The sequence below is a fragment of the Hyla sarda genome, chromosome 9 (assembly GCF_029499605.1).
Source record: "Hyla sarda isolate aHylSar1 chromosome 9, aHylSar1.hap1, whole genome shotgun sequence".
NCBI lineage: Eukaryota > Metazoa > Chordata > Amphibia > Anura > Hylidae > Hyla > Hyla sarda.
This window is the reverse complement of record NC_079197.1, coordinates 112499626-112520065: the sequence shown is the minus strand read 5'-3', so window position 1 is coordinate 112520065 and position 20440 is coordinate 112499626. Positions and strand designations below refer to the sequence as shown.

Here is a 20440-nt window from a genome sequence, read left to right as displayed (position 1 = left end):
AGTGTCCTACTACCTAATTTTAATATCCAAAACACCTCCCTATCAAGCAACTTTTGTCTGATGTTTTTGTACCTGAGATTTTGTGTCTGAGATTTTGTACCTCCCGCATGTTGCTCTGCACAATGCCGAGACACCATCGAAACATACCTAGAGTTGAAGTGCGGCACGTCAGATAGATGTTTCCTCATCCAAACCTTTAACGGGTTGGAGGTACAACCGACGTACTGCAGTTCACACTCGCGGCATGTAAAGACATAAATTACATTAGCAGTTTTACAGTTAATATACTGTTTGATTGGATTAACAGTGGAGGAATTGGACACGAAGTTGCAACAAGTGCACCTTGTGTGTCCGCATTTAAATGATCCCACATGTCTCAACCAAGTAGGTCTATCTGATCTTTTGTCAGTGAATAAACTAGGGGATATCATCTGTCCAATCGTTTGTGCCTTCTTAGATACACATTTGTAACCATTAGAAAAAACATTCTTAAAAGCTGCATTGCTCGTAATTATCGGCATATATTTGTGCACTATGCTGCAAATGTTCCGGTACTCATGACTATACTGAGTGGAGAAAGTGACAGGTGATCCCTCCTTGTGGGGTCCACATATAGGGTTGTCACTGACTCTACCTTTGATCAATGATGTTCGATCCTTACACAGAGCCCTCGTCCTTCCTCTTTCTATATCCCACGGCATGTACCCCCAGGCCAACAGGCGTTGTTTGATTCGGTCCGCCTCCCTCAAAAAGTCTGAATCAGTAGAGCAGTTCCTACGTGAGCGGATCATTTCACCCGCAGGTAGGTTTTTTGTTCGGCACTGTAGTGACGTCACTAACAGCCATATGTCATTCAAGTTATTCCACCGGAGCGTGAGAAACCAGTTGCAGATGCCGCTGGCCGGGGCAGTTTCCCGGTGCATGCCACCTTAGACACCACAACAGGAGCGCTATCACCTTAAAGTGTTTCTTATATATATTTTAAATTTAGTTTATTTTGTGTGTAAGGCTGGTGGAGGGATTTGGGCAGAATAGGGGCCGAAGTGTGACCAGTGGAAGAGCATTGCAGGGGGCCTTTTCTTTTCTTTTTTGGTCCGGGGCCCTGAGTGTTGTCAATCCGCCCCTGAGAACAGGCAACAAGTGGTTAACAACATGAGACATGAGGGTGTTAACCCTTGACGCTTGATGATTCTCTACCACTTTACTCTAAAAAAAAATTAAAAAATATATAAATAAAAAAGGTGGAACACTTGTGTAGTCGCCCAAACACAAACTAAAAAAATAAAAATAAAAGTGCCATAATTAATTGGTAGAGGTTCCAGGGAGTTCCCAATGCTGAGAGGGTCGTGGATCCCCCTGTGTATATGACATATAGTTTAGTTCCACAGCTCTCCCGCTCCTAAAGCCTTCTCTATGTTCGGTCACTAGAGACAGTTCCTGAGGCGTCCAGTCCAGCAATGCTACACATAGGACACTCCCGGCGTCCCCCGCTCACACCCCTTCCCTCGCGTTCCTCCACCGCCGCCAGACGCGCTCTTCAGCCACACCCCTGTCTGCTCCTTCACCTCCATGGCAACCCCGGCCAAACGCCCCGCCCCCTTTCCTGACGTTCGCCGTGAACGTTCCTCACAGTCTGAATTAATAAATAAATAACTATCAGGGGATGTGCGCTCTGATTGGACGAGGCCAGTGAATGCCGCTCTCCCGTTGGCCCCTGCAGCTATCAATCGGCGCTGACGTCATGGAGCCACTAAGTTAGGCTGTGCCCGCTGGTTGTGAATGGGCGTGCTCGAAGCCGCGGCCTCCGTCACGTGATCGCGTTTTAATGTTTACATTCGAGGCGGGTGAGGGGGAATCCTTTTGCCAGACGGGGGCCCGTTTCGGTTTCATTTCCCGGGAGGAGGCGGAGTGGGGGACGGCCGCGGCCAGCGGAGCTCATGCTGCGGTCCAACCACTGACGAGAGGAGACAGAGGCCTGGAGGGACCGCCTTATCCGCAGCCAGTGACCAGGGCATCGCGCCGAGCAACATGGAGGAGCTGGTGGTGGAGGTGCGGGGCTCCAATGGAGCCTTCTACAAGGTGAGGCCTGTGCATCCCCGGCAGGAAGTGTCCTCCACGGGCAGGGATGACACAGGAGAGCGGCTGCAGGCCGGGGCTGTGTGAGAGCGGGGACAGGCCTGCCTCTGCTGCTGCTGCTGCACATAATGACTTGCAAACTTCCCCTCCCTCCATTCATATGGCATTCCTCCCCTGTCTGCAGCGGCAGCACCATCCTCCACCTGCTGCCGGGCACCTGGGCATCATCCTGGCCGGGCATCCTCCCCTGTCACCTCCAATCCTCTCCCAGCCATCACCTGAGATGGAGCCCTCCCCTTCTAGGTTGTCCACATATATCATGTCATCTCCATACTGGGCAGGGCATGATGCCTATAGCCTCTAGATTGGCACCAACAGGACTGTCTGCCAGGCTGATGGCTACAATCACAGCTTGTGGTTATTTGACCATTTCTTAGCTGTGTCTTGTTCCTGGGAAAGCAGGGTAACTGCTAATGTGGTTCCGCCACTGAGGGGGTCATGTCATTGCATATAGATCAGTGTTTCCCAACTGGGATGCCTCCAGATGTTGCAAAACTACAACTCCCAGCATGCCCGGACAGCCGAAGGCTGTCCGGGCATGCTGGGAGTTGTAGTTTTGCAACAGCTGTATAATCACAATAACCCGGGGCACAAAATCCCTAATAGGAACCCCCCCCTTATTAAAATGTAACTTATTTAATTATGTCTTAAAATCAATGTGACCAGTGACTTTTAAAAAAAAACTATGCAGTACAGGCCCTGATATTCCAATTGAATTAGGGATAAACCCACTCATATACATGTGCCAGGGTCAAGACCCCGGAACATGTATATGAGTGGGTATATCCCTAATTCATGTACTAGGGTCAAGACCCCGGAACATGTATATGAGTGGGTATATCCCTAATTCATGTACTAGGGTCAAGACCCCGGAACATGTATATGAGTGGGTATATCCCTAATTCATGTACTAGGGTCAAGACCCCGGAACATGGATATGAGTGGGTATATCCCTAATTCATGTACTAGGGTCAAGACCCCGGAACATGTATATGAGTGGGTATATCCCTAATTCATGTACTAGGGTCAAGACCCCGGAACATGTATATGAGTGAGTTTATCCCTAATTCATGTGCTAGGTTCAAGACCCCGGAACATGTATATGAGTGGGTATATCCCTAATTCATGTACTAGGGTCAAGACCCCGGAACATGTACATGAGTGGATTTATCCCTAATTCATGTGCTAGGGTCAAGACCCCAGAACATGTATCTGAGTGGGTTTATCCCTAATTCAATTGGAATATCTGGGGCTGTACTGCATAGTTTTTAAAGTCACTGGTCACATCGATTTTTAAATGGTCACTTTCATTAAAACTAATTTTTGCTATTCCACTCCTTTATGGTAAATTAAAAAAATATTTCTGATATACTTTGGTTAAAAAAAAAGTTTTCTATGTTTTAGTTGTGCTTAAAAAACCTCAAGAGCACATTTCCCCCCATCTTATACAGAGTTAGGACTGAAGCCCAAATACAGGAAGTGCAGCCTGGAGTGCTGAGGGGGGGGGGGTCCAACCAACAGCATATGGCAGTTAAGTGTGAGAGGAGCTATGATTGGATGAGGCTGGATACACCCCCCTCAGCACTCCAGGCTGCACTTTCTGTTTGGACCTCGGTCCTAAGTCTGTGCATGAGATGGGGGGAAATGTGCTCTTGAGCTTTTTTTTTAATTTTTTTAAGCACACATAAAACAGAAAACAAAATATATTAGAAATATATATATATATATATATATATATATATATATATATATATTTTTTTTTTTTACCTTAAGGAGTGCAATAGCAAAAATTAAAGGACATCTGTAGTGCAATATAACTTATCCCCTATAAGTTATAGATCGCGGGGGGTCCGAGCACTGGGGCCCCCCGGGATCTCCCGGACGGGGCCGCAGCAGTATGCTGGAAAGGGGGCGTTCCGTCCCCGCATGAGGTGGCGGCTGACACGTACCCCATAGAAATACATGGAGGGGGCATGTCTGCAGCGGCTTTCTGCTGGGGACGAAACTTCACTTCCTGCAGACTGCCGCTGCCCCGTCCAGGGGGCCCCAGCACTCAGACCCCCCTTGATCTATAACTTATCCCCTATCCTTTGGATAGGGGATAAGTTATTTTGCGCTGGAATACTCCTTTAAATTTAATGAGTTACCCTTTAAGAAGTAATTTAAATAAAAGTTATGAAAGTTATGTTTTAATAAGGGGGGGGGGGGGGGTCCTATAAGGGATTTTGTGCCCTGGGTTATTGTGATTATATTGAAGTGTGATCCCTGACCCTACCAAGGGGAAATTTGTGTTTAGTTTTGCAACAGCTGGAGGCATCCTAGTTGGGAAACACTGTGATGGATATACGGTAGGCAGATCTGCTATTTTGGAGCCTGGCAACCTTAGATATAGCAGAATCTATGACAGTATTGGTGGTCATCCTGCTTTATCAGGGGTCTAGATCAGTGTTTCCCAACCAGCGTGCATGCGGGAAGTTGCAGTTTTGCAGCAGCTGGAGGCACACTGGTTGGAATACCCTGATCTTAAATAGGCTGGCCTCTTTTCTTCACTTTTTTTTTCTCTCTGAATCCTTACACCTGGTAAAAGTTACCCACCCATAAAGGACTCTGGTCCCTTTTCTTGCCTCTGAAGGACTGAAGCAAGATTACACCTATGCCACACAGTCACCGTCACAATATGGTAGGAAATTCCAACGGGTATATCAACCCACTTGTTCTACATTAAGCTGGCTCGCTTTTCCACTTTTTTGTCTCTGATCGAATCCCTGCAAAAGTGGCCACCCATAAGATCAACTCATGTGCAAAATTTGGTTTCAATCGGACAATATATTCTGTCTCCACTACGAGCTTCATGGGAAATGAGCCTTGAATTGTGTGGAAAAAAGTTTTTCTACAGCACCTTGCCTGTGTGTAGTATGTTGAGTTACCCAGAACCCATTATGTGGAGGAGGCTGCGTTTCGGGCTCCTCCCAAACCCCAACCAACCAACCAACCATATATGGAGCTTGTGGGACCTAATCGGAGTCGTCTTTATCAGAAACAATGGTAATAAATTGACCCTTATTGTCAAATTTGGGCAAGGCCTGTCTAAATAAGAGAGTATGATGTGCCCCTTGACCACTTACTCTCCCAAACACACCTGTAAGAAAAAGAGAAAAAAAAGGACAGCGCCTCGCATATTACCCAAGATACCGTGGTCCCTGAATGACTCAGGGCAGAGGGGGGGCTCTTATAGATGGCCGCTCACCTGACCACGTAGAATATGCGCATATAACCCCTATGGGGTATGGAGAGATCCTCTGGAAATGAACTGCTGGGCCCAAGGTAGGAATGGGTAGAAGGGAACTTCTCCCATATGGTGCATGCAGAATATAGGAAAATAAACCTTGTCAGAAGGCGCTGTTCAATACATCAGACAAATCAGGTGGAAGCCAAATAGAGATGAAAGTGCTAGGAAGCACTGTGTTTATTTAAATACCAATAGACGCGTTTCGGAGGATCATATCTTCTTCCTCGTCTGATGTATTGAACAGCGCCTTCTGACAAGGTTTATTTTCCTATATTCTGCAAACACACCTGTAAGGCTGGGTTCACATCACGTTTTTACCAATACGGGACTGCATACGGTTTGGGGAGCTAAAACCTTGCACTCCCGTATCCCTGCCGTATGCCGCCCGTATCCAATTCATTTCAATGAGCTGGCGGGAGTGAAACGCTGACTCCGGTCGGCTCATTTTTGCCCCGTATGCGGTTTTTCACTGCACCTCAAACCATGGTTCACTACATTTTAGGTGCGGTGGAAAAACCGCACACGGGGCAAAAATGAGCCGACCAGAGTCAGCGCTTCACTCTGGCTGGCTCATTGAAATTAATTACATACGGGCGGCATACGGCAGGGATACGGGAGTGCAAGGTTTCAGCTCCCCCCAGCTATATGCGGTCCCATATTGGTAAGAACATGATGTGAACCCAGCCTCACAAGTTTTACAGTCCTCCCCACTGTATGACATGGGTATTTAGTAGGGATGTCCCGATACCCGGTATTTGCATTGTATTGGGGACTCGTCTAATGTCCCCGATACCAAAGCCAATACCCGGTGGAGTGCTCCGCTGCATCATGCCGCAGCTCTGTTCTGCCGTTCCGATTACTGCTCTGCTCCGTTCTGCCATCTGCATCGTGTGGTCTTATGGAGGAGCATGTGACACCTCACGTGCTCCTCCATAAGACCACAAGATGCAGATGGCAGAACGGAGCAGCAGCAGTAAAGGGAGCGGCAGAACGGGACAGCGGAGCGGCGACAGGAAGTAAGCAACTAGAAGGGCTAAAAGTCGGGCCTTGCTGGCTAAAAGGGAGGTCCTGCTCACTAAAAGTCGGGTCCTGCAGGCTAAAAGTGGGGGTGTCCTGCTGGCTAACGGGGGGGGGGGGGGGGTTCTGCTGGCTAACGGGGGGGGGGGGGGTTCTGGCTAAAAGGGGGGCCCTGCTGGCTAAAAGGGGGGTCTTGCTGGCTAAAAGGGGGGTTTTGCTGGCTACAGGAGGACTGATACAATTGTCAGCAAGGGGGGGGGGGTGGGGGCGGGGCTGCTGTCAAATGTCTTCAACTATCTATACTACTTATAAGGGGATACCACCTACTATTAAAGATGGCAATCTTACATCAGAGTCACCTGCACTAACTTAAATTTATGTGTAGATAGTGCAGATGACCCGGTTTTACCGCTGCTCACCATGTGGTCATCGTTCTCCCCGCCAATACAAATTCCCTGTTCTGTCCAATGGAGAAGAGAGAAATCTTGGCTCATACTACAGCAGCCGCCTCCATTGTACACAACAAGGACCCACATATCATATGGTAAGCAGCGCCAGAAACCGGGTTACCCTGGTGTCAGATTCCCTTTAAAGTATAAGTACTTGTACTTGGTATCGGCGAGTACTAGAATTAAAGTATCGGTACTCGTATTCGGTCTTAAAATGGTATCGGGACATCCCTAGTATTTAGTGAAAGACCACCCTGGCACTGTGTTATCAAATTGGGAAGGTTTGTCCATTGTTAGGTTGTTTCATACATATCACAACACAGGAAGGACTGATGGTGACATCTGGATTATCCCAGGTAATAGTTTAATTAGAATCCTTAGCTTCAAAATTGAGAGCGGGAACAATCCAAGGCACATTTCCCATGTACAACATGAAGCTTGTAGTGGAGACAGAAGATATTGTCCAATTGGAAACAAATTTTGTACGCGAGTATCTCTTATGGGTGGGCAACTTTTGCCAGGATTCGATCAGATAAGAATGTAAAAAAAATTAGCCACCCTAATCTAGAACCAAGTAGGATTGTGACACCTGTTGGTGTCTTCTACCGTGATGGTGACAACAACATACCCTTATGCCCAAGTCTTCCAATACTTTCCAAGCTCTTTAGCATTACGGAACATCAGCCTGAGCCTGAACTTGCTTCACTCTCAGCAGAACAGTTCACCTCTATGTATGTATGTGTGCTAAGCTCCGATGGATGAGGACAAAGTATACTGACATCTAAGATCCAGACAATGTCAACATAGTCACAGATTACAAAGTATGTGTTACATATTGCACTCACTAAATCCATATTATTCTTAGGGGGGGGTTATCCAATGTTTAAAAAAAAATTATAATAAATCTGGTGCTGGGGGAAAATAGAAAAACAAGAAAAAAAAATGTGGTTTCAAATGTCAGGAAATGCTCAACCCCAAATGCATGTATATATACTGGGGGAGCAGATCCTGCCCTTGTGGCCTGTTGCGAAGTGCGATCCCCTGCATAAAATGCATACAATGGGGGATGCCTGCAGCAGACTACAAGTGCCACAATCCTACACCCGATGAAAAGTTTGGGAAAATAGAAAATAAATTTGTACTTTCCTAGACACAGTCCCCTGCAGCTCCTGTTCCTCTCCACCCAGTCTTCTCTATTCTTTCTGCTTCCAAGATGAGCACTTGATGCAGGACCTGCTGGCTCAGCCAATTACCGGCCCAGACGGGACATCACTGGCTGAGCCAGCAGGTCCTGCATCAAGCGCTCATCTCGGAAAAGAAGATTAGGGGTCCGGATGGAAAGGAACACAAGCTGCATGGAACTGGGGCTAGGTAAGATAACCCCTTTTAAAGGTGTTGTCCAGGAATCTTATTCCTGAAGGTCAGGATTTTTTTTTTCTGTCAAAGAGGTGGTGCAAAGCTGTTGGTAAGTGTCACAGCCTGGCATGCCTCCTTACTGGCACTCATCTTCCAGCCCTTCCTTGAATGTCATAGAGGGCTGGGAGGCGTGCCAGGTTATGACAGTTGAGCAGTTGAACGACCTTTTATTTTTTTTTATATTCCTATAAGGTCACATGAACGTTATAATGGGTCAGCCGTCTAATAGCTACAGTGGAGAGAAGCCTCAAAGAAAAGCTGTCCCTCTAGAGGACATAACCTGCTGAGGATTCTAGCTGCTGGACCAGCGGGTCTATATTAGTGTAGGTTTTCACCTGAGACATCTGTTGGTCACCTGTCAAGATGTGATGCCAACATATTAACATACAGGCCCCATTGACTTCAATAACCTAAACATAGTCAGTTATTGATTACGTCCTGGTCGTTTTCTGCACAACTTATTTTGTTTCAGACTTAAAACTGCAGCATGCTGTGCTTTTTTGGCTGAGATTAAAACATGTATGTGCAGGTAATGAATTCAATGCAGTCACTAGCTGTTTGCGTTGTTGAAGTCAATGAGGCAGTGCCTGTCTGTGCTCGTATACTTCAGCATTCTATTTGAAAGGTTATCCACGTATATGTGCCTCATGAAGCATATTGAAAAAGCCAGTCAAAGAACTGCCCCCCTGCCTCCTGGATTGCATTGAGTGCTTTTGTCTACACTGCTTCGTCCTGGACTCCAGGACGTTTTGGAGGGGGGAGGGGCTGTACACACTGCAGATGTGAAGAGAAGGGGGAGGGGCAGGAAGACTGCTGCCGGCTCTCACACAGCAGACATCAATAAGAGGCAGAAACATGCATTGCAGACGAAAGTGTCCAAGCATGTCTGTTTGTGTGTGTGTGTGTATGTATATATATATATATATATATATATATATATATATATATATATATGTGTGTGTGTGTGTGTGTGTGTGTGTGTGTGTGTGTGTGTGTATATCAGCGTGTCTATCTAATGTGTAAGAATATATGAACCCAGTGTGTGTGTGTGTGTGTGTGTGTGTGTGTGTGTGTGTGTGAGATAAAGGGGGACTACAATCATATCCTCCAGCTGTTTCAAAACCAAAACTCCCAGCATGCCTGCACAGCTAATAATGTGTAAGCATGCTGGGAGCTCTAGTTTTGCAATAGCTGTAGGCACCCTGGTTGGGAAGCACTGGACTGAGGAGAGGGAGGGGGAGTGGTTATCACAGTGAGTACCCGCCCCCTGCTTCTGGTGGACAAAATTAAGGTATTTCAGAAATAAAGCTAATTCTGAGAGAAATGTAGGTCACAGACACATACAAAGTACATGTACATGATCAGGATGAGATACTGAGCAACATAGAACTGTTTCGTTTTTTTTGAGTGATCTGACGGGTACGCTTTAAGCTTCCTATTTATATTGAAACTTATAGCCAGGTATATTTTATCATTACACCATTTTTAGGTAGAGTCCCTGCAGAAGATAAGCAAGTAGGGAACCTCCTATTTGGTAGATGCCCTCACTAAGTATTTTCCCCCAATAAGTCCTCTCTAAAAATAAAATACCACTCACCTTTTCTTTGCTCCTGTGCTTAGGCCTCTGCAACCCTCTTTTAATGGTGCAGGATCCTCTCCTTTATCCAGACTGGTGCAAGACCTGCCGCACAATGAAATCGTGTCATCACACCCAGCAGGTCCTGCACCACTCTGGGTAATGGAGCAGAGCAGAAGCTCCTGAACCACTCTGGATAACTGTGTGAACAATGAAGAGGCCAAAACACAGGAACAGAATAAAGCTGAGAGGGATTTTTATGCTCTGCAGGTACTGCAATGGATATTGGGGACATTTGTCCAAGTACTCATGCAAATGTCTCGGCACCAATGCCAGTATTGGGACATCCCTGATCCTAAGTGTTAACGCTCCAACAATTTTTTTTGGCCATAATGTCTGAGTACAAAAGGGTGTTCTTTTCTGAATAGTCTGTATGCTCTGATGAATTCATGGCTATCTTTAAGGGGTTATCCAGGAAAAAAAAATAATAATTATATATCAACTGGCTCCAGAAAGTTAAACAGATTTGTAATTGACTTCTATAAAAAAAAATCTTAATCCTTTCAGTACTTATGAGCTGCTGAAGTTGAGTTGTTCTTTTATCTCTAAGTGCTCTCTGATGACACATGCCTCGGGAACTGTCCAGAGTAGAAGCAAATCCCCATAGCAAATCTCTTCTACTCTGTGCCGTTCCCGAGACAAGCGGAGATGTCAGCAGAGAGCACTGTTGCCAGACAGAAAAGAACAACTCAACTTGAGCAGCTGATAATTATTGGAAGGATTAAGATTTTTTAATAGAAGTAATTTACAAATACTTTTGTTTTCTTGGAATACCCCTTTTTAATTGCAGTTTGGGACATACAGATAAACACAGGAGGGTACAGGTCACCGAAGCTGTGTAGACATTGGATCATATAGATACACATAGGATGCTACGGCTCACCAAAGCTACGTATGTACACATTTACCACAAAAAGCTTTCATATAGTGATGCAATATCTTTTTTAATCTACATCAAATCATTAATGTAATGTATGTTTAGTCTTTTAGAATATTGCAAGGCTGATGGTTTGTGGAAACCTATATGCAGAAAATCTTTTTGCAAGAGAGTTAAACTAAAGGAAGGAAAAAGTTAGTAAGATGTCCTTATATTTGGTGTCCTCTTCACCATGCCAGAGCTTGTGCTTCGAGGAATTTCCCTAAAGGCAGCAATGGACAGAAAATGACCACAAATGTGGTGTCCAGCCCTTCTACAGAGATTTCCTCAGATCCAGAATTAGTCTGAAGAAGTTCCTTGGTCACCTACCTGTGTCCTTGGCCATCCAAAAGAGTCATTTTCTTTTTTCTCACAAGTAAAACAGCTTGAAACTGTTTTTACAGCAAATGAGAACCCGGTTATAGTCACTGGATGATAGTTTAGTATTATAAGATACTATTTGTATTTACAATCACATTTTTCAGGTATTCAGATATGAAGATAAGAATTTCTCATTGTTTTTCAAGTACCTGCTGGGACAAAGTCAAGTCTGAGTCTTATTGAAAATAGAGTAGGTCTTGTGTCAACCAATAGATGCAAAGAACATTAGACAGGAGTTCACATAAACATCAAAGTTTGGGAACTGTAAATGCCTCAGACAGCAAATGCTATGAGTGTTCTTTCCCAGAGGATCAAAGCTTTTCTGAGGCAATGCTTCTCTGTCGTTATTCTTATAGATATTGCTAACTTATGAGGATAGATGTTAATAGTGTCCCAATAGCAGGACTCTATATAGTCATCGTATTATTGGGGGGACCTTTCTAACTCTAACAATATCCCTAACAGTAGGAATATTCTGTAAATTTATATTGCTTGATGCCTTCAGTCATGAAACCATAGGCTTAAAGGGTTTATCCAACATTATAAAATAAATGTCTATAAAATGGATTAGTGGGGGGGTCTACTTCCCAGCACTGCTTCTGTCAGTCACCTGTTTATAGAGCTGCAGTCTCTTCAGTGTTCTTCAGTGCTCATATCTGCGTTTTTACACTTTTAGCAGTAGTGGATGGTACTGCCACGTTGTCCTGGTTAAGTGAACAGGACAATACTGCACCTGTACCTTGTGCCACCACTACAAAATGAATGGCAGTATGGCAGATGTGAGCACTGGTTAACACTGAAGAGGGCGATCACCACGGACCTTTCAAACAAAGGAAAGGTGGGGGTGTAAGAAGTTGGACTACTGTCGATCTTAAAATGATGGCCTGAGGATAGGCCATCAGTTTCATAAGACTGGATAACGCTTTTATAAGTGTTCCCCGGATAGACTATTGCTATCAGATAGGTGGGGGTCTGACATCCAGTGCCCATCTGGAGAGTAGGCCATCAATTAAAAAAAATAAAATTGGATAATCCTTTTAAATGTAGTTTAAATAAGTTTTCCAAAGAAAACACGTTGATAACTTAGCTACAGGATAAGCCATTATTAGCTGATTGACGTTGTGCAAACACCAATTGAAGTAAATGGTAGCTGCACTACAGTAACCTGTCACTGCCACTACAAGATTTGATGATGCTGCGATTGTTCAGAAGAGCTGTTGGGCATGGGTACTAGAGGACTGCACTTGGCCGATCAGCTATTGATGTCCTATTCTGTGAATAAGCCATAAGTGGGTTTTCCATGGAAACTTCCTTTAGAGCTGACTATGGTCATTGTGAGGTATGATATACAATTGTGTGGTTTGACAGTAACTGGCATGTATTAAGTATGATGAGCACCTCAGTTTGTTCAGTGGGGGTCTGGCATTGATGAATGTCTGTGCCCTTGATCTTACTCAACCAGACCTACAGAACACCCATAGATAGGAGAAAGAAGGGTAACTTAGTGTAAGATACTAAAATGTAATAAGAGGGCTATCTATATTCCTTCACTTACACTACTTTATTCAGCTATCTTCTTAAAGCAAATATGTCATCCGTATCATCCGCACTAACCTGTCATACAGGCTTGTAGTGCGGGTAATACTGATCAAAATGATACTTACGGCATCCCGAACCGTCTAGCTGTTCCGCCGTAATTCCTCATTTTCTGTATATTCAAATTGGGTCCGTAGGGCATCGGAAGAGCTACGACACGAGCTCTGGGCACTTTAACGTAATCTTCGTTTGGCGGGCACTCTGTGGCTCAAGCATGTTCATAGTCCCCCTCCCTGCTAGCACGGCCGTGTTACTGTGTGGTGCATGTGCTGCTTCCTGGGGACACACTGGTAGGGAGGGGGATTATGAATATGCCTGAGTTTAATAGCATCCCTTTGCATCAGTTTACCCCAGTTTGTTCGTGTGGTCCGTTTAGTAGCAAAGGCGGGAGAGTTGCGGGACGGGAGACAACGGCTGTGTGAACCTAGCCTTACATCTTTATGTCCACTATCCTCTAGGAAAGCTCATGTCAGCCTTCTTTATTGTCCACCATTGCACAACTGAGGCCTAGAAAGTAAACTTTTATCCTCTGAGCTGTTTTATCACTTTATCTTCTGTACAGGAGGAGGTACACATCAGAAAATCGTCCTGATGTATACGGCTGTTGGAAATTTACCCTAATTCTTCCTATGTAATTTTAAATGCACTGTGAGAAGGTGAAGGGCATTGTGGTTGATGGGCGGTATGTGTCACTAAGACTCCTGGCCTTTGTGAAGTAAGAGCCAGTATTTATTCAGTGTCTGTGCTGCGATGCAGACTGACACTGTTGCTATAGTTTAGCTGGAAGGCCAATCCGGGATGGCTCTTACTGGGAATGGTCAAGTGTAGGGTGTGGGCCATTCCCCACAATCCAAGCTGTCTTTTTTTATTTTTGCCCTTAAAGGCAGGCTGCTTCACCAGCTGAGGGGGATTTGCTAGTTTCAGCTCACACGGATAGAGATAGCTGAGTGTGGAGTTCTTCCCTGAGAGTTTGGATTCTGGTGAGCAGAGTGCCTGGAGGCTTGGAAAAGACTTGCTTGATGCCGCATGGCATGGACTCAGGTGTGGGTTTTTGTTCCTTTTCCTTTGTTCTGCATTTAAAGACTTTGCGAAGTGTGAATAAAACACTGAACTTTGAGTTGAAAAGTCCTGTTTCCGTGCCTCTATACTGCAACCGCACCTGTCTGCAAAAGCGAGTCATCACAGCACATAACTTTACATTTCACTTAATTTTCTTGTAGGTCTAGTAATCATCGTTATGGGGTATTGTATTTCTCTATATGTAGCCTATTATACTTCCACAGCATGATTGTTTTTATTGTACTTCTTACCAACTTCTTCATGTCTCCTCTCTTTCAGGCATTTGTGAAGGATGTACATGAAGATTCCATAACTGTTACTTTTGAAAATAAGTAAGTACCTGGGTTGACGGTAACTAAGGCCCATTGTGCCCACCACATAGCTCATATCATATCTTCTGTTTCTATATACAAGCTTTTTATATGAGGAATGAACCCATACACTCAATATTACCAGGCATTAATACCCATCCGAACTAAAAGTAAGGATGGCGTTATCAGTAAGAAAACAAATAAAGTGGAGTTAAGATTATTTGTGTGAAGGTGAAGCTTCCATTATATATTCTAGTTCTTGCGGCTGAAGGCAGTAATGTAATTGCCTGGCAAATCATTCTACTATTCTGTAGCTTTCAGCCACTTTTGAATGCCAACTCATGTGTGAAGGATACACATCAGGCATAAGGTGCTACCATTACAGGAAGTAGTGTGCCTGCATGTTAATATATATATATAATCCCTTTTAAAATGTCAGCCTTTTTAGCATGTAAAGTTACAAAAGGTTAGTACCTCTTTTAAAAGTAAGCATACATTTATTTATATATATACACAATGTCCTGTAAATTCAGGAATCATAGAAGTTCGGTGACTGTGTAAACTTTTAAAAAATTTAGTAGGTGTGTAGAAATTGAGGCATAATATTGTACAATACTCCTTTGCGATTACTTTAATCGATCGGATATTTCCACATGTAGAGAGATACCAAAATTATTTTTGCACAGATGCCAGAGGCCGACAGGACGGGCACCTGTCAGACAGCTCCGTAAAAGCTGAGATTGCTATTGTGGCATTTAGGGGGTTTTCAGCGTGATTGCTGATATCAGTCATTAGCAGCAGGTTTCAGCCACAGATAGCATACTCCCTCACTCTGCCAAAATATATGTGTGGAGGACGTAAAGGGGTTAAAGAAAAGAAAGCAGATATCTAAGGGTGAATGCACACCACACTTTGTGCAGCCGGATTTCAAAACCACCATCTGCCACATCTCTTGCAGATCTATGACATACTCTATTCAATGAAATGGGCCCAAGGGACGCTGGTCGACTTATTTTTTATCCATATCCTTTTGACCCGGACTGAAAATTGTGGTCTGGTTTTCAGTCCTGGTCAAAAGCTGGATACGATTGGAAAATGAGCCAACCAGATTCGCTAGCGGACTCCCTTAGGATTGACTGGAGTACCGTGCGGATTCCGCAGGGATATGGCAGCAGGCTGTTTTGGAATTCTCCTGCTAGATGCACAAAACTTGATGGGCATGCACCCTAACACGGGTAAAGTAAGTCCTTACATATAAAAGTCAGAACCGCTAGGTATAAATTACTTTATACATAGAGGGCAGGAGCTTCTTTAGGATCCTATACAGTACACACATTATACCAGAAAAATTAAATGGAGCCGCCGTCACCTGGTGTTAAAAGTAGCAGCTAATTCTTGGACAGGTAAAGAGCGGTACAGAACATAAAATACTGCATGCACCTTAGAAAGGCACTACCAGACAGTCAGAGCATGCACTTCAGTAATACAGGTGTTTTACCAGTGAAATGCCCATTAACTATGATCACAAAGCAAGTAAGCCAGAGATGTCCATACACATGACATATATACAGTAACCTCCCGACATGCGATGGCCCCGACATATGATAAAATCGACATACGATGGCCTCTCAGAGGCCATTGCATGTCGATGTCAGCATTGGTATACGATGCTTTTATATGTCGGTGCCATCGCATTAACTGCTATCTGAAAGCGCAAAATGCTTAAGCTGCTGTCGGATAGCAGTTTAAGCATCCCTGGCAGGTTCGCTTGCCTATTTGCGCTGCTCCGGGTCCACTTCGTGATCCTCCGGTGTCTTGCGCATCTTCTCCAGGGTCCGGGCCTCGCTTTCCGACGTCGTTATTACGTCACTACGCACGCCGCGCCGGTGCAGCAGCGTAATAACCTCACCAGAAAGCGAGGCCCGGACCCTGCAGAAGATGCGCAAGACACCGGAGGATCGCGAAGAAGACACCGGAGCAGCGGGACAGCATCGGGAGCCCCTGGGACAGCATCGGGAGCGGTGAGGACGCGGTCCGGAGCGACGGGGACAGGCGAGTACAGCTTCCTATACTTTACATTGCACGGATCCCTCAACATACGATGGATTCGACAAATGATGGGTCGTTTGGAACGAATTACCATCGTATGTTGAGGGACCACTGTACATTTATTTTTAATCAATAACCCCTCAGATTTCCCGCTATTATCATGCTCATTCAGTTTGTCCAAAATGTGAATATTCTAATATTTGGGCATATGGGATTGAGCGGCTGCCTCACCTCTGAAGAACATTTATCTCCGAGCAAACAATAAAGTGATCAGGAATTAGCCAGTTTATTTAACAGGGTCTCCATTATTGGTGATCTCCTGAAGCAGGTAAACACTAAATTCCCAGTCCTGAATTACTCTAGATGTGGTATCTGTAGGCAGCTGTGTCACATGCCATCATTGTGTGATGAGCCCGGTAAAATGCAGTCACACAAGGGTGGCACATGTGAGTTTGCACTTAACGTAGGTAATAGAGAGCTGTGGTGCAATTGTAACATGATTTGTAGGTAAGTATTTTATTTTATGATGGTAAGTAGTTATTTTTTACATGATCGCTGGTTCAGGGGAGATGTATAATAAATATTGTTTGCAGTAAAGGTCAGCTGTTGTGCATACTAAATTACAAAGGACAATTGTGATGGACTTTCATTGCAGCTGGCAGCCAGAGCGACAGATACCATTTCATGATGTAAGGTTCCCGCCACCTTCAGGTTACAATAAGGACATAAATGAGAGCGATGAAGTTGAGGTAAGTTGATCATTCATTGTGGTAGTGGGATGTGCGTAACATCTTTATACAACACTCCAGCCCTAAATTTTAGTGCACAAAGGGGCATTAGCATTGTGAGGCTAAACAGCCACCCTGTTCCCCCTCTTGCCACATGGCTCTGCTATCCTTCCAAGCACCTGCTTTGGCGCAGACTCGCTGCTTTGTTACCAGCTGTTTTACACGTGGATTTGTGTGTAAACTAGAAGTCAATTTCTCTGTAACAATGAGATGCTCATAGAGTTGCACAGGGAAAGTGAGGTCTGCTTGACACACAAACCAATGTGTGAGACAGCTGGTTACAGTGCAGCGCGCCAGGACCAGAGCAGGGGAATGGTGCCGCGTGGTAAGAGGGCGAGTGGGGAAACTGTTTAGCCGCATCCTGCTAATACCTATTATGCACTAAAATTTAGGGCTAGAGTTCCACTTTAACATCCCCATCCTTGTGTTATTCTAATACATCATTATAATGGTAGATAATAAACTGTTTTTTTTTCCATTTATTCTCTTTAGTTTTTGAGGGTGAAAGGCGAAGATGATTTCATGGTAGGTTGTGAGGAATGCCAGCTTACTAAACAAAGCATATTCTTTTTGTGCAGACAAGCTTTGTGCCCTGTATTACACATCTATATTGTGTTTTGCTGTGTTGTGATCATGTTTGGGTTCAGAAACATGCTTGAGGTTTGTCATTTGGGCTGAAGATGCATTGTCTGCTTTCATAGGTTATATACGGAGACAAGACCTCTATTTCTGGAAACACCAGGGCCCAGATTTATCACTTTATTAACGTAACTGTCTGATTTAGCCCATAACAACCAATCACAGCTCAGCTTTCAGATCTTTACAAACTCTGGTTATTCGAGTTTTATTATGCTGAGCTGTGATGGTTGTTATTGGCTAAACAAGACAGGTAGGTTGAAAATTCTGGGCCCTGGTCTGTAGTTCTCCTGTACTCTACATACGTCAAGCCTTGTCTTTTAATACATTTGTTGGGGTATTATTTAAGTAGTAGTTCCTTGCATAGTAAATCATGTGTTGTAAGATCAAGATATGTTACGGCATGATGAAAAATAGTGTTTGATTTAAAATGTATTTTGTAGCAAGTTGTTAAAAAATTCAGAACATGGGTAGGGTCACACGTGCTGTATTTTGCTGTTTATTTTTCTACCTACTGAAGTCAATAGGTAGCAAAATCAGCACAATGCATCATGTCATTGGAATGACCGTTTCAGGACATTGGGGTAGCCTGTATAACAGTGTTTAATGTTGCTGTGCCCTCAAGATAACTCAACACACAGCCATTAATGTCTACACCTTGGCAACAAAAATGAGCACACCCCTAAATTTTCTTTACTCAATTCCTGTAAAATACCAGATGCCTGACCCCATTTAGGTCAGTGTGATCTGTCAGAACCTGGTTATGTCAGTTTTGTTCCAACCCAAAATTGGAGCACAATAGCAGTGTGTACCTAGCCTGAGGACTTGGACTACTGGAACCATGTCCTGTGGCCAAAATACATTTATTCGGTTCAGATGGTGTCAAACGTGTATGTGGCAGCAACCAGGTACAAAGTGTGTCTGGTCTATAGTTAAGCATGGTAGTGGGAGTGTCATGGTCTGGGGCTGCATGAGGGCTGCTGACAATTGGGAGCTACCAACATGTACTGTGACAAACTGAAGCAGAGCATGATCCCCCTCCTTTCCAAGACTGAGGCTAAAGGTAAGGGACTGGCCAAGCACATCTCCAGACCTAAACCATATTGAGCATCTGTGGGGCATCCTCAAATGGAAGGGGGGTAAGTACAAGGTCTATAATATCTACCAGCTCTATGATGTCGTCATGGAGGAGTAATAGACAAACAAGGAGAGCGCTCCTAGTGTGATAGCGTAATGTAAAAGCAAAGATAATAGACAAGAAAACTTGCTCACCAAGTCTAGTTGTACTGCGACCAAGTACAACTATGGTGAAGGCATGAAGTGACCCTGCAACGGGCGAAGAGCGGCAGCTGCTCCTGGACACACAGGCGAAGAAATTAAGCGGATCCCTCCAGGGAACAAACCAGGATAGAGGCAGCGCACAGGACTTCAAAGGTAAAATGGTTTATTTACCCGGCATGCCGGGTAAATAAACCATTTTACCTTTGAAGTCCTGTGCGCTGCCTCTATCCTGGTTTGTTCCCTGGAGGGATCCGCTTAATTTCTTCGTCATGGAGGAGTGGAAGAGGACTCCAGTGGCAACATGTGAAGCTCTAGTGAACTCCATGCCCAAGAGACTTGGGGTACTCTGCCCCTAGACATCTTATCCACTATTCAAAGGATAGGGGATAAGATGTCTCATCGCGGGAGTCCCGCCGCTGCGGACCCCCGTGATCGCTGCTGTAGCAACCCAGACATCCGGTGCACAAAGCAAACTTCGCTCCGTGCCGGATGACTGGCGGGGAGGAGGCTTGTGACATCAGCCCCGCTTGTGATGTTACGGCCACGCCCCCTCAATGCCAGTCTATAGGAGGGGGTGTGATGTCCGTCACGCCCCCTCCCATAGACTTTCATTGAGGAGGCGTGTTTGTGAAGTCACGAGCCTCCAGCGCTGCACCTGATGCTCTAAATGAACTCCGGGTGCAGCAGGGAGATTGCGGGGATCCCCAGCGGCGGGACTACCACGATCAGACATCTTATTCCCTATCCTTTAGGTAGGGGAAAAATGTCTAGAGGCGGAGTACCCCATTAAGGCAGTACTGAAAATTGATGGCCGTATAAAACACTTGACACTTTGGCCTCAATTTGGACATTTCCACATAGGGGTGTACTCACTTTTGTTGCCAAGGTTTAGAGATTAATGACTGTGTGAGTTATTTTGAGGAACACAACATTAAACTCTTTTCTACCGGCTTTTTACACGTTGTAGCGGAGTGTCATTTCTTCAGTGTTGTCACATTAAAGTACATAAATATTTACACAAATGTATGGTGGTGTACTCACTTATGTGGGATACTGTTACTTTTAACTCAGTTTCCTATTTTGAATTTGAAGGGGGAAAAAAAATTGCTCAGTTGATGAAGCCTACTAGATGTTCTATACACATAAGGGAAGCTGGCATGTAGACCTGTAATTGCTTGTCATGCAGGCAATGATTCGCCATAAACTTTATTACAGTATACAATAAAGTGACCAGCACCTGACCTTTAAAGCTTGATACTGATTGTTTGCTATGACAACCTGTTAGACCTTCTGGCAAGTTTGGGTGCATTCACATCACGTCTTTGCAATACAGTTCCGTATATGTTTTCAATTTGAAAACCGTATGGAACCATATTGAAAACCGTATGCATTGACTCTCCATTGAAAAACATATGCCAAAGATGCGTTCGGTTGCATCCGTTTTGCGTCTTGTCCGGTTTTGTCAGTTTTCTTCCCGTAC

General features: G+C 44.6%; 1 protein-coding gene across 2 annotated transcripts in view; it reads left to right on the top strand.

Moving 5' to 3' along the window:
* The first annotated feature begins 1811 nt into the window (after nt 1-1811).
* FMR1 (fragile X messenger ribonucleoprotein 1) overlaps nt 1812-20440 on the top strand; it is a 58313-nt gene continuing 39684 nt past the window's right edge. Inside the window, exons 1-4 of one of the 2 annotated variants that reach the window (XM_056537989.1) lie at nt 1812-2079; nt 14175-14227; nt 16911-17004; nt 17536-17568. In XM_056537989.1, the coding sequence (XP_056393964.1) occupies nt 2029-2079; nt 14175-14227; nt 16911-17004; nt 17536-17568 (231 nt within the window). In that variant the 5' untranslated portion in view covers nt 1812-2028. Of the gene's footprint in view, nt 2080-8504; nt 8631-14174; nt 14228-16910; nt 17005-17535; nt 17569-20440 lie in introns of those variants that run through there. The other variant, XM_056537990.1, reaches the window with a different exon arrangement.